The 13,163-nt window shown below is 46.3% G+C and overlaps 1 protein-coding gene across 1 annotated transcript in view; it reads left to right on the top strand.

The window, feature by feature from the left end:
• Positions 1-13,163, top strand: part of LOC142417153 (peroxidasin homolog) — a 46,667-nt gene that overhangs the window by 17,751 nt on the left and 15,753 nt on the right. Inside the window, exons 3-11 of the mRNA XM_075517529.1 lie at positions 677-748; positions 1,002-1,073; positions 3,947-4,018; positions 5,571-5,642; positions 7,229-7,398; positions 9,622-9,739; positions 11,319-11,488; positions 11,972-12,244; positions 12,380-12,496. Coding sequence (XP_075373644.1) covers positions 677-748; positions 1,002-1,073; positions 3,947-4,018; positions 5,571-5,642; positions 7,229-7,398; positions 9,622-9,739; positions 11,319-11,488; positions 11,972-12,244; positions 12,380-12,496 — 1,136 coding nt within the window. The remainder of the gene's footprint in view (positions 1-676; positions 749-1,001; positions 1,074-3,946; positions 4,019-5,570; positions 5,643-7,228; positions 7,399-9,621; positions 9,740-11,318; positions 11,489-11,971; positions 12,245-12,379; positions 12,497-13,163) is intronic.

Genomic DNA, 13,163 nt, shown 5'->3' with positions numbered 1-13,163 from the left:
CTACACATACAAGTCGGAGATTGCCTGCCAATGTGATGTTATCCGTAGATTTTATATTAAAGTCTGGCACAAGGCTCTCTAGATCGAAAGGGGCTGTCTCTGAGTAGCCTCAGGAGTCAGATCTGTATTTATTTATTTTTCATTTGCACATATTTGTATACAAAGTGATTAGAACAAAACATGACCATTTGATAACTCCTATAACTCCATTGTGAAGTGGCATTTTAAACTGTGTTTGTACTCTTAAGAACTGGCTCTGCACGCCCCTGCTCACACGTTGTTGAACACAACCACGCACCTTCGAAAACCGTTGCGGCTGTACAAGACTGGCAGCAATGATTTAATTTGTCCCTCCCCTCCACTTCCTTCTGCCTGTCTCCCTTCCCCTCATCCCTTTCCTGGCCAAAATTGTAACTTTGGGGTGAAAACCGCTGTGGCAAAAGGTAAAGTCTTTGAACATTGTACCTATTGGAAGCACTTGGCACCTCTGGGTGAGAAACCTTCTCATTGACTTGCTGGTGTGAGTACCCAAACTTTGATCTTCTAACCCCTCGAAATCTTAAACTCTGGAAAACACAGGTTCAGGATTTTTCAGTGGACATCCGGGAACACAAATGCCACAAGTCTCACACGTGCTGAATTCACTGGTTGTGTTTTTCTTTCTTGATTTGAATAGGCTGCTGAACAATAATCAGATAAAACAAATTGTGAGAAGATCCTTTGAAGATCTGGAGAACCTGAAATACCTGTGAGTTGGTAGCTCAGTAGTTTCTTAACCTCTTTGACATTTAACAGCCCACTTCTAATGTTTGCCAGTCAAGGACATATTTTCTGTGGTCAGAATTTCTGGATGTTAATGTCACAGCTATAGAACATTGCCCTTGAATCCAAGCAGAAAACTCTGCTTTGGATTGAGGTTCATAGCTGTTTCCTGTGTCTTTTTAAAACACAACTGCTGATCGGTTATTCTAATGCTTTTTTTCTTTCTCTCCTTTTGAAAGCTACCTTTATAAAAACGAAATTCAGAGCATCCAGCAACACGCATTCAATGGGCTCCGTTCCCTGGAACAGCTGTAAGTACAAATGAACCTTGTTTGTTGCTGAATGTGATGTGCGTAGGAGCTGATTTATTGGCTCCTCTAACCCAAGTGCTGTGTTTCCAGTAGTGGAGAGTACCAGACACTTAGCAAGGAGTAAGATGAGGCTTCTACTGTTTTATCATCCAGCTTCGCAAGACTACACTGGCTTCGTTTGGAAACAGCTGGTCCTAAAATCAGTACTGATTTTGGTTAGTTAATGCTGAGGTCTCTTCCTACTGATGTCCCATAAGTTTTCTCCTGATCCTAAACCTCTGGAGCATAGGAAGAGCCCAGCTGTGCTTCTGATTCCCTTTACGTCCAAGGACCTTACGATGGGGAGGAGATAGGGGTCTGTAGGATGGCTTGAAGCCGAAGGCAGCTGGCCTGCTGTGTTTATGTCTGCTGGGACTCCTGGAGCAGAGAGTAGGATCCAGCCCTTTGCCTGAATTGAGGGTGCTGACTGAGTTTCTCTCTTATCCAAACCTTTGCTGAAAATGAATGGATGAGGGGCAGGCTGCGAGCTGAGGCAGCAGGGTATTTGTGGGAGCTACCAGGATGGTGGTGCTTGCATGCTGTCAAGCATCTGGAAATTGCACCAGGGGGAAGATGGTGGGTCGAAACAGAAAAGTAATGACCTTCCCTCCAAGCTGCATGGCACTCTGGGGTGAAAGGAGCCTCGTGTATTTTCCTGGCAGCTGGAGCCCATCACAGTGACACTTTAGCCGTCCCTATTTGCACCCCTTCTGTGTATTGCAAATCTGTGCTGTTTGTTCAATCAAAGAAGTTTTGGTTTTTGACTCTTAGCAGTCCATGCTCAAGGTGAGATGGGCAGACTGAGGTCTGACTCTTCTAAAGTGTCTTGCTAAACTGGGATTTTTCATGCCGGGGTCGTGATATATTGTGTGCATGTGTGTAAATGCATGTGTACGTATGGAGAGAGTGTGAGCGTGGATGTTTGAAGTATAGGAATTATTTGCATCGTTGGAGAACTGGGACCAAAGGTGAAAGCGTTCTAATTCATGGATTGTGCCAGATGACGGCATTTATAGGGCTGGAATGTAACTAAGGATTTTGCTGTAAAAGGGATAGGATCCAGCTTGTTCTCCAGGCTGACAGCAGAGGTACACAGAGTATAACGGGAAGTTTCAGGCAAGCTTAATAATAGGTGTGCTACCAACCTCGTGTACAAGATGTTTTTTCATCAGCCAGCTCAGCAAGGATGCCTGGGAGAAAACATAGGAAGCAGATACCGGCTCAGCTATGCTTAGAGAGGGGATGATGCTGGCCGCAGTGATATTTTAACAATGAGCGTTCCAGACTTGATGTCACGAATAAAAGAAAAAAAACCCAACAAAACCACAAAACCAACAAACAACCCTCTGAAAGTCCCATCTGTTTTCAATCTCAGGCAGGCATGGTTCCAAAAGAATTAGCTTTGCTCAAATCCTACCCCGTTTTCCTGTACCCCACAAGCCAGCTTTTCAAGAAAAAGTATAACCCGATTGATGGACAGGATCAGATGCTTTCCTCAAGGTCCAAAGCAGTGACAGCAGACATCTGAGACTTATTAAAACACGTACGTCTCTCCCCGCTGTTGCCCTCCACTGCAGAATGTGAGTCACCGTCTCTCGGTTTGTGCTCTGATAGTGGACCATTTATCATGAATCCTTCCGTTACAAATCAAACAGCCGTGTGGCGGCTTAGGCAATTATTTCTCAATGCAGTCAGCTACAATAGCAGAATGAGTATTTGTAGATCCGTGATTAATCAGTGTCCGCTGTGAAATTTATGCCTGTGTAAAATAAGGGGGAAGAGTTTAGGCAACTTTGAAACCATATCGAAATGCATCTAAAGGTCAGGAACGTGTCAGTTCTGCCGGTGAATGTCACAGCTAATGGGAACAGGGAGGCTCAGGTATCGTGGGGTGTTGCTCTGCAGACCCCAGGCTTCCTTTGCTGATGGCAAGGGGTGACCTGGGGCAGTGCAGAAGGTCTCCCAGGCCTCTGGAACAGCAGGTCACACCTGAGATTTTAGTGGAACAAAACCCATTAACCTGTATTAGCAAGAACTGGGCTGTTCGCGTTAATGTGTCATTTAGATCCAAGTGTTCCAGCCTACTGCTCTGTCTTTGGAGACTGTGCCTTCCCTCCGCAGAAACGGAATAGCCCGGTGGCAGCCGTTTCCAGATGGTTCTGCTCTCGCTGGGTGGATGCACGCGCTGGGAGCCCCTGTTAGAATCAGAAACAAATGCAGGCTGGAAGAGGCCTTTGGATGTCTCCAGTCCCACCTTCTGCAACAAGCAGGACCAATTTCAAAGTTTTATCAGGTTGTTCAGGGCTTTTTTCTACAAATTAATTCTCAGCAAACTCATGATCCCATTCAGAAATGTTGCAGTTCCTAAGCTGGGAACAAGTACCTTAGAGTAAGGCTATTTCTTCCTCCCTGACGATCGAAGGATGTATTGGGGAGTGCCGAGGCACTAGGGGAAAGGCAGGGAAAATTCCCGTACAGTTCTCAGATGGGAACAGCTGCTGCTGGCTCTCCATGGCCAGCGGTTTCATCCTGACGCTTAACAGTGCAACAGGCAATTGACAGTGATGGTGGTGGTCTTAGGCTTCAGGGAAGAGCAAATCCGTCCTCCTCTTATTAAGAGAGAGAGTAAATAAATGACAATAGGGAAGAGCCAGCGTTGGCTACTATTTTTGCCCGTGGAAAGTGGAGACACTAAAGAGGATGCTGGCTTCTCCATATCTGTCCTGAGATGTGTAGTGACAGATTGGCGGGCGTTGGTGGATTGATCTGGAAAGATCTTCTGTCTTTTAAATTGCAATCTGTAACCCTGTCCTTCATGATTTTCTGTGTCACAGTTACCTGCATTTCAACAACCTAGAAAGCCTGGAGCCAGAGACTTTTAGTGACCTGCCTAAACTTGAAAGGCTGTAAGTAAAGATGGGACCTTTCTTGTGAGTAAGGGGGTGAGGAGAAGGGGGAAAAACCCTGCGTTTTGTGTAACCATTTTGGTAGCATGAAGTGTGATCTTCAAAATGGAGGGAAATGCAAAAAGAAGGCTCCTTGAAGAAGGAGATGTTACGTACTTGCCAAGTAGAAGGGTTACTGAGAATATGAAGGGAATTTCCCGTGTTGTGTTTTGTTCATGTTTCCACCTAAGCAGGGGTAAATCTGTAGAAGGCCCTACAGTTGGCCAAGGCAACTGAAATTTTAGTCTGACCATAAGGTCAACATTAGTCACTGTTGGGCAGTGCATATGAAAAAAGGGAGTGGAAAAGGAATAAAGTCAGAGGAAAGTCTAACAAGAAAAACACGCATCCTTCTTGAAAGCAGTTAGGAAACGAAGTCCTTTGGCTCCTGCTCCCCAGGATTGCTTCTAGTAGTAATGCAGCCACTACGACAAAAGTTCACATGGTGGTTCCCACTCTACAGTGAAACCAACAGACCCTTCTATGCTGCATGGAAATGTGCCTTATATCCATACATGCTAGGAAAATAAAATCGTGGGATCCAAAGATCCTTAGGAAAATTCAGACCTGGATCAGTACACCACGGCTGATCTCAGTCGCTGTATTGGATCCAACAAAAATTCTGGATTTAAATTTTAGAGGAAGGTTTGTCAGCATCCAAGCTGGGCAGCTAGGCTGAACTCGTGTACACGTGTGTATGCAGACATTTGCACACAAGCTGTACTGCTTTTGTATTTCTTTCCTGTTCCACTGTCTACTAAAATTGCTCCCTATCTTTTGTCAATATTCTTTTCTGGGTTTTAGATGTAACTGACATAACTAAATTTCACCCTTCGTTAAGGGAATGGAGAGTTAATTACTCCATCCTGGTCCCTTAGTGCAATCAGTTTTTTTCTAAGAACTGGGGAGTCTTATCTCTCTGCTTATCTGCTAAGACTCTGGAAGTGAGAATTTGCCTCAGCTTTGTTCAGAGATAAGCCCAGCTTAGGCTGTTGTTGTCTGAATTAGGTTTACTCATGGATTTGGGTTAATAACTACATTGAGTCTAGGGCATGAGTTGTCTAGCGTCTTCTGATGGAACCTTACTTCAATGGCTGCCCTTGTAAAATTTCCATGTCTTCTGCGGGGGGGAAAGAAAAGGTCCCTTCTAAACCGGAGCTGACCCAGGCACAGAAAACACAGGGTGGGTCCAGTCTGTGGGGATTTTGTGCCCTTTCTCCTCCCTTTGCAGAGCATGAAGCAGATTAACTTTAAGGTTCCAGTTTAAACCTCTTACATCACATCTTGAGTCACCGTTTCCAGTCCACGCCCGCTCTCCGCTTTGGTGCATTGCATTGCACTCGCAAATGAATGAAATCCCTATAGCTCACGGGAACAAACACAGTAAATTTAAAAAACTAAGCTCCATTTTGATGAGCAGCCTTTGTATTTAAACTAAGTTTTGACCTGGGATGTTATCATCTGCGTAGTGCAAATACTGAATAATGTTTTGGCATGGGTTCTCCCGTTGCAGATTCTTGCACAACAACAAGATTTCCAGGATTCATCCAGGGACATTCTCTCAACTGGAATCCCTCAAACGGCTGTAAGTAAAAAACATTGCCTGCAAAGAGCAATTGTTTATCTTTGATCAGATGGCCAGGACCTGAGGAAAAATGTGCCTGGTTGGCAAAGCTTTTAGTTGTTGCACTTCTAAGGCCACTGCTAAGTTTATAAAACAGTTTTGATTGAACATCAGAGCTGATTTAACCAGTTAGTGGTTTCTTCACGCTAGTGTCTAATTATAATCTGACTATAATCTTCTAACAACTCAATAATGCCGCAGGAATGAACATTCCTGGAAAGTCATCACAACCCTCTGCTGTCCTACACAGTTTGAACCCGTAAAACATTCTCCAAAAATGTAGGAAGTCCAGGTCACAGATATGACCTCGATCATGTCTTCAGATCAGTATCTGACATGGAAGGAAAAATCATCATCGTAAAAGAAAAGGCTTTTTTTCCAGAGATTGAATATACTCAGAGGGGTGCCAAGATACACGATTCTCCTCCCATGCAGGAATGCCCTGGTGTGTTATCCCGCATAACCTGGCTGTCTCTTAAACTTACTTCTTGCTTGCTTAAACCCCCCAGAGCTTTGCTTTGTTTGTCTTTTATGATCTCTGGAAATAAGTTCTGTGATGTGTTTTGGGGGAAAAAAAGCAAAAACTAAAGAATTTTGGTGTTCTGCCACGATTTTAAACTACAAGAAAATAATGTGTTTCTCACTGCAGCCCTCTGTGATTTCTGCAAGCAGGTAAAATGCTTCGCCTTTCTTTAACAGGGAATAACTTGTAACACGTTGTCTGTATGTCTCAGAGAAAAAGGTGTGGCGTCTATAAAATGCTGCGTCATGGCCTTGTGCGAAATCTCACGTTCTCAGATGTTTGTCTCTGGAAACATTAGACCTTTCTTCCATGTTTTTTTTTCCATGGCCCTGACCCATCTACTGTAAAACTGTCAGTGGGGAAGGAGGCATCACCTAATCCCCCTATAGTCTTTATTTATGCTTATGCATTGCACTGCACATGGGAATGAGGTCAGCGGAGGGAAAAGCATGGGTGCGCTGGGAGGTCACCGGTGCTCCGTGCGGCATGGTTCAGGCGTACGGTGCAGTAATAAAAGTTTTTACAGTTGTGCAGAAATGCTACAGCCTCTAGCAGCTGGTCACAGAAAGAGATTGATCCAATGAACACCAAAATCAAGGGGGAGTTTATTTGAGCTAAAAGAGAATGGAGCTCTAACAGAGGCAGTGTTATCTGCTGTTGTTATAGAATTCAGTAAAGGTTGAAATCTCCGTCCTGTGGGAAATACCAATATTTCAGTGTCTCTCTTTGTCTCAAATTAAGCCAAAAATGCATAATCCAGTTTAACAGAATAATTTTCATTTGAAACTGGAATGGCTGATGGGTAATGTTAGTTTTTCAACGAAATCCTTCTGACTTGGTTAAGCATCCTATTTAAACATTGTGGGCATGAAATATCTCAAAGTTTCATTTGGGATGTAATGAAATGCAGGGAGGAACAGCCAGGCGATCCTTCACACCAGAGGACTCTTCCCTTCCTGCGTCCTGGAGAAGGAGGCAGCAGTCAGAGGCTGGGAAATGAACTGCCTTCTTTCGGGTCTTGCAGGCGGCTGGACTCCAACGCTTTGCTTTGCGACTGTGACTTGATGTGGCTGGCTGAGCTGCTGAAGAAATACGCTGAGCAGGGCAGTATCCAGACAGCCGCCACCTGCGAGGCTCCTCGGGAGCTGCACGGGCGCTCCATCGTCACCTTGACCACCCAGGAGTTTAACTGCGGTGAGCGAGGTCAAACCCCTCCACCGGCCACCCCCAGGCCGTGGAGTTGGGCTTTCGTCTAGCAATTGCTTCCTCCCCCCCTTTCCCTCCCTCTTCCCTGTCCTGGCATCCTGCTTTCTCCCTCCTTTTACTGCTGAAATGGGAAAGTCCCAGCGGGGTCACACAAGTTATCAGGATAATGCCGAGAAAGCTGACAGTTGCACGGGGGTTGAAAGCAGCTCTGTTTTGGCTGGCAGGCGTTGTCCTGGTGTTCAGATAGAGGAGGGCCAGCAAAGGACCTGCTGCGGTCAGTGGCTAAACCAGCAACCAGAGGAAAAGTCCTGCATTAGGCTGAACAGAAGGGGAACACTGGGAGAGCCGCAGTGGCTGGAAATACAACTGAAAACCTAAGGAAACTCTTGGTAGAGATGTAGCTGAATGCTTTGTTTGACTGTGGAAATGTACTGTGTCTGTTAAGCTGTTATTCTTTAAATTTAGGTAATTTCTCACTGAAAAATGCCATTTTGAAATGAAAGGGTTTGTTCTGAAAAATTCCGAAGTTAAATAGAGATATTTATAGATAGGAATTCCGCAGTTAAATATTCCAGATTTTCATCTAGAAAAAGACAAAATTCTGACTTTTAAGTGCAGTCATCGGCAGAGGATGGCACAAGCGTCAGCTGTGGTTCCCTGATAATTCACTGCTGGTAGAGTCAGACTGAGATGTTCCCACTCGCCCAGGCCAGCTATTAGCATCCCTCCTGGATATGCCAGTCCAGCTGTGTGCGTGGCCAAGCTGGGAGCCAGATGTGTGAGATCGGCTCGATTTTGAAGAACTCTCCCTTGCATTCTGTTTTTCTCCTATGATTTTATTATTTTCTAAAAAATCTTGACCATTTCACAGCTTAGTTTAGGGCACAGCCATGCAAAGAGTTGAATTGGCACAAATGGGTCTGTAACCTCGAGGGACAGGGAGGAATAGGAACGGTCTAGAGAAAGCAGCTGGGGACACATGGAGGGGACCCGCTGCAAGTGGATGTGCTGCACAACGAGCTGTCCCCGACACACACCCGGTGCCACAGTACAGCCATTAATGTAAATTTGTTCTGGTTTAGGCGTGGGTGCACAGTGGGATGTCTGTCAAATTAGCCAGAGGACCTGGTGGGAATATTTTGCTGGCATTAGGCTTCTACACTGGTATTGTGCCAGCTGGGGAAGACAAATGACGCATAATTCAGCGTAAAGCTCTAATGATGCAGGCAGCTGATATCTGAGGCAGTATGAAGCCTGCTGGCATCAGGTTAACCCACCACTTTTTAGCAGATGTGAACCAGCGGAGCAAATCCGCACTGGATCAGTATTTTGTACCATGGGGCTGTGGTGGGTTTTTTCCTGCGCTGGCATCGCGGAGGCTGGTTGCCAAGCCATTGGCTTGCGATCTAAGGAGTAAGGGCACAGACCTTCCACTGGAAAAAATGGCAGGTTCTCACTTAATTTTAAGAATAATCCAGCTGGTTTTACTGGATTACTGGTGCGCATACAGATTGTTCGATGGGTGAGTATTCTGCTGAATCAAAATCAAGTGCTCCAGACCATATACATAAATTCCTTCCTATTTTAGCACATCCTTTAAATGTTTAACTTGCTTAGTGCTTAAGCACATCTTAAAGCGAAGCACATAGTGAAAGGCTTGGTTGAACGGGGGTCGGCTGATGAATTAGGGACATAATGAATGAAATCCTGTCGAAAGGGAAGTGGTGTGATTTGCAGAGAGCTGGCACTGCGTTCAGATGGAGCAGGCAGTTGCTGAGAGCAGCAGGCTGCCGGGGCAGAAAAACAACCCGCGTGAGGATGCCACAGACGACTTCGCTTATTTTGGGGGAGCCAGGGACCAACCCTTAGGGCAGCTATAGTGAAGCAGTGTACAGCCAGGTCTGGTTTTTCTCAGTGCTGCCTGGGGCTTTGTGGGGAGCTGATCCACCGCCCGACATCCTGGCAATAGGAACAGCCACTTCGATTCTCCAGGGCTTTTATCGAGCTCAGATGAATGATGCTGTTCCCTCCCTGACGTGGTTTTTGCTGATGTTGACGGCTCTGAGTGGATGCCGTTGTAGCTAGGGCTCTGCTGGTTCCTGCTTGCGCGGGGACGCGGGACGGGTGTTGCATTACCCGCTACTCTCCGGTTGGGCTGTAGGTGGTTTTGTGCTGCTCTAGACTCGGTTGTGTTAAAATGGTCTTTTGCAGAGAGGCCTCGCATAACCTCAGAACCCCACGATGTCGACGTCCTCTTGGGAAACACAGTTTATTTCACCTGCAGGGCAGAAGGCAACCCAAAGCCTGCGATTATTTGGCTGCACAACAAGTAAGTCACACACAACGAGCCCTGGGGTAGCAAAGGTTTTCAAGCACTGAGCTTTTCAGTGACTGCCTGTAATTACAAAAGCTGTTTCATGCAACATAAAAAAAAAAAAAAAAAGAAATGGATATTCCATGAGTTGTATTTACCTTCCTTTTCATAGCATTCTCTGGTGACCATGTAATCCAAGTGGTGTTTTCATCTGCATTTGAAATGTTTCATCTGCATTTGTAATGGATTCCAAGAGCTTATAACTTTCCCATAAACATACTCTGCAGGCTGAAAGCAATTGTCTTTTGATCAGAAAATAAAATAAAATTAGTATTTCATGTTGCTCTAAGCCACCATGCTTGCCATTTATTAACTGCTGAAATGCTTCTAGTCTCTGGGTTTTTCTCACTTGAAGGCCTAGCATGCTGGGAGAATGGCTCCTTGTCAAAGGGAAAAATCACTGGTCTCCACTGAAAGACAGACCTTGCAAAGCAGCGTATAGATTATCATTCTATACGGCAACGCTGAAAAAATATATGGCTATGCTAGATGCCAAAGTGATTCTGGGAAATGCTACACAATAAAATATTCTGTTGCTCAAGCAGTTACCCACTGTGGAAGTGAAGTTACTTTGCTGCTTTACGAGCTTCTTGTCTGTGGGAGCCTGAACAGGGCTCTGTTATTAATAAAAATGATCAATGTATGCTTCTTCAGCTAACTCCCCAGCAGGCAGAGTTTCAGCACAGAGCAAAAGTTTATGGCTGAGTTAAGTCCCCTGGAAGGAAGGTTTTGTTAGGGAAATGCTGGCAGGCTCCCAAAGATAGCATTGTAAGAGGGGTAATGATAATAAATGTTCCACAAACGAGATATGACTAGAGTGAGGAGACATCAGGGGAATTAAATAAATGCCCAGCAAGCATATTAGTTTGCATAGTGGATTCAGCCTTTGTCCTAGGGGGAGAGAGGTCCCTTCTCCCTTTTCAATCCTCTGCAGCCATCCAAGATTCCTTCGTGCTGGGACAAATGGGATGCAGCAGTGGGACCTTCTGCCGCGGGCTGAGATCCAGGAGTCGCAGGTCATTGTAGAAAGAAGGAAGATGCTTCACAGCTCTCGGGTTGGATTGGAGGCCAAGCTGTGTTGGGGTCCCACAGTGACTTACTCAGAGATTTTTGCCCCCCTGAGGCCTTTGAGCCCGTTTGAATAGAAATGGCTGCACACAATAACAATATTAATTCATTATTATATTTGCACTTAGTAAATAATGGGAACAAGCTTTCTGGGCCTAGACGCCCTGACAATAGCAACAATGCTATTGCATGGGAACAGTATGCTCTCCTGATGGGCTGTAAATGTCGTATGTAATCAGTGGTGAGAGAAAAAGTAGCTCACCCAGGGAGTAAATCAGAGCTGGAGCTGAAGTTCAGTGCTGTAAATCATAACTCTTGCTATAAATTTCATGAAGTCTCAGAATAGCTCCAAGGAACACCAGTTTACTGCAATGCATGCAAAGCCCCACCACTCCCCCAGCAGCTCAGGGGAAGACCACCAGTCTTTACTCCTTTCAGATTTTGCCTGTTTGTGGCTGTTTTTCAGTAACGAGATTGACATGAAAGATGACAACCGCCTGAACCTGTTGCAGGATGGTACCTTGATGATCCAGAATACCAAGGAGTCGGACAAAGGCGTCTACCAGTGCATGGCCAAGAACATAGCTGGGGAGGTCAAGACACAAGAAGTCGTTCTGCGCTATTTTGGCACCCCATGTAATTGAGCCTTGTGTACCCCTTGAAGGACCAACTCGGGTTGGGGCCGGGAGTGGAGCTAAATCAGAGTCAGTCCCAGCTTCGTATGTGCCAAGATGTTCTTGGTGTGCTGGGGAAGAGAGTGGCTAACAGCGTAGCGTGGTCTATAAGGAGGTTCCTTTGTGGGCATTGGAGATCGGGGGTTTAGAGATTGAAGGTAATTTGTGGCTGGGGAGGGAGTTTGGAGGCTGGGATGAATTCTGCAGCACAGAGGTATCAAGGGTGAAGGGGACACAGGGGTGGGGATGCTCTAGCATGAAGTGACTGGGATAGGGAGGTGATAGGAAGAAGTAGCGCTGGGGGAATTGCTCACAGCAAGGATTTGGAAGTCAGGGAAGAGCCAGGTGACTGCTAGCTGCGTTGCATGAGGAGTCCAAGCAATGTCTGCCCGTAACTGAGCAGGCAGCAGAGCTTGTGGTTTCTGAAGCACTCGTTTCCTTCCAGCCAAGCCCACTTTTGTGATCCAGCCGCAGAACACTGAAGTGCTGATTGGGGAAAGCGTCACCTTGGAGTGTGGGGTCTCTGGGCACCCCCACCCTCGCATCAGCTGGACCCTTGGCACAGGCTCTCCTTTACCACAGGATTCCCGTTTCGCTATCACCAGCTCTGGAGGACTCTTCATTCAGAACGTCACCTTCTCGGACCAGGGGCAGTACCACTGCAATGCCAGCAACACCGAGGGATCCATCCAGGCGACAGCAAGGATCATAGTGCAAGGTGAGGAGTCCCAGGCTGATGACATTTCTGGGTGTATTTAAGCCCTGTGACTGGTTTTGCTCCCATGAACTGAGAATTGACCCGATCTTGCTGCCTGAGTTTTTTCTGCTGCTCAGTCATTGCTTTCCCCTCCAGATTCTCCCAGGTTTCTCCTCATCCCCACTGATCAGGCAGTAACTGAGGGACAAAGCGTGGATTTCCCCTGCTCTGCCGAAGGTCACCCTCCACCCGTGATTGCCTGGACGAGGGCAGGTACCGCCTCACTTGACTCGCGATTTCTTTCTCTCCCGTGCCACCATCCACGGGGTGTGGGTGAGAGCAGTTGAGCTGCTGGTCCAGGGCAATGACTTGAGTGGTGACACAGGACAGATGGTGATCAGCACAGACCTAGTCACCCTAAGAGCTATGTTGTAGATCACCAAGGATGATGTTAAACACTGGGGAAGGAGCCTTTTAGGTCTTTGACACACTAAGTCATCATGTCAGAAGGAAGGAGTGTGTTGGTTTTCATCAGCATGAAACCAATGGAAAGCCTCAAACTTCCTCCTGCGGTGGCTTCCTACCTCCTTTGAAAAGGCAGGGTCTGGACACTCCAAGTCGGTGGGTATCACCATGTACCAGCTCTCCATCATTGTAATTGATTTGCTCCTCTTGGGGAGTGCATTGCCGGAGAGTATTGTTCATCGCTGACACACCTCTGAGGTTTCTTTTAGCTCAGGAAAAACCATTTTGGGCCAACAGGTGGTGGTGAACTTTTAAAGTCTCGGATGAGTGTTAGCGCTGGCTCCACTGAACTGATCCCATCCAACACTTTCTGGGACAGAAGCCAGTAATGCTTGGCCCAGAGGCCCTCCAACTTTTCCTTATGCTTCACGAGCCATAATTAATGGTTTAGTGCTGTGGAGAATTCATGGCTATT

This window comes from Mycteria americana, chromosome 14, assembly GCF_035582795.1.
Source record: "Mycteria americana isolate JAX WOST 10 ecotype Jacksonville Zoo and Gardens chromosome 14, USCA_MyAme_1.0, whole genome shotgun sequence".
Lineage (NCBI taxonomy): Eukaryota > Metazoa > Chordata > Aves > Ciconiiformes > Ciconiidae > Mycteria > Mycteria americana.
This window is presented reverse-complemented; position numbering and strand designations above follow the sequence as displayed.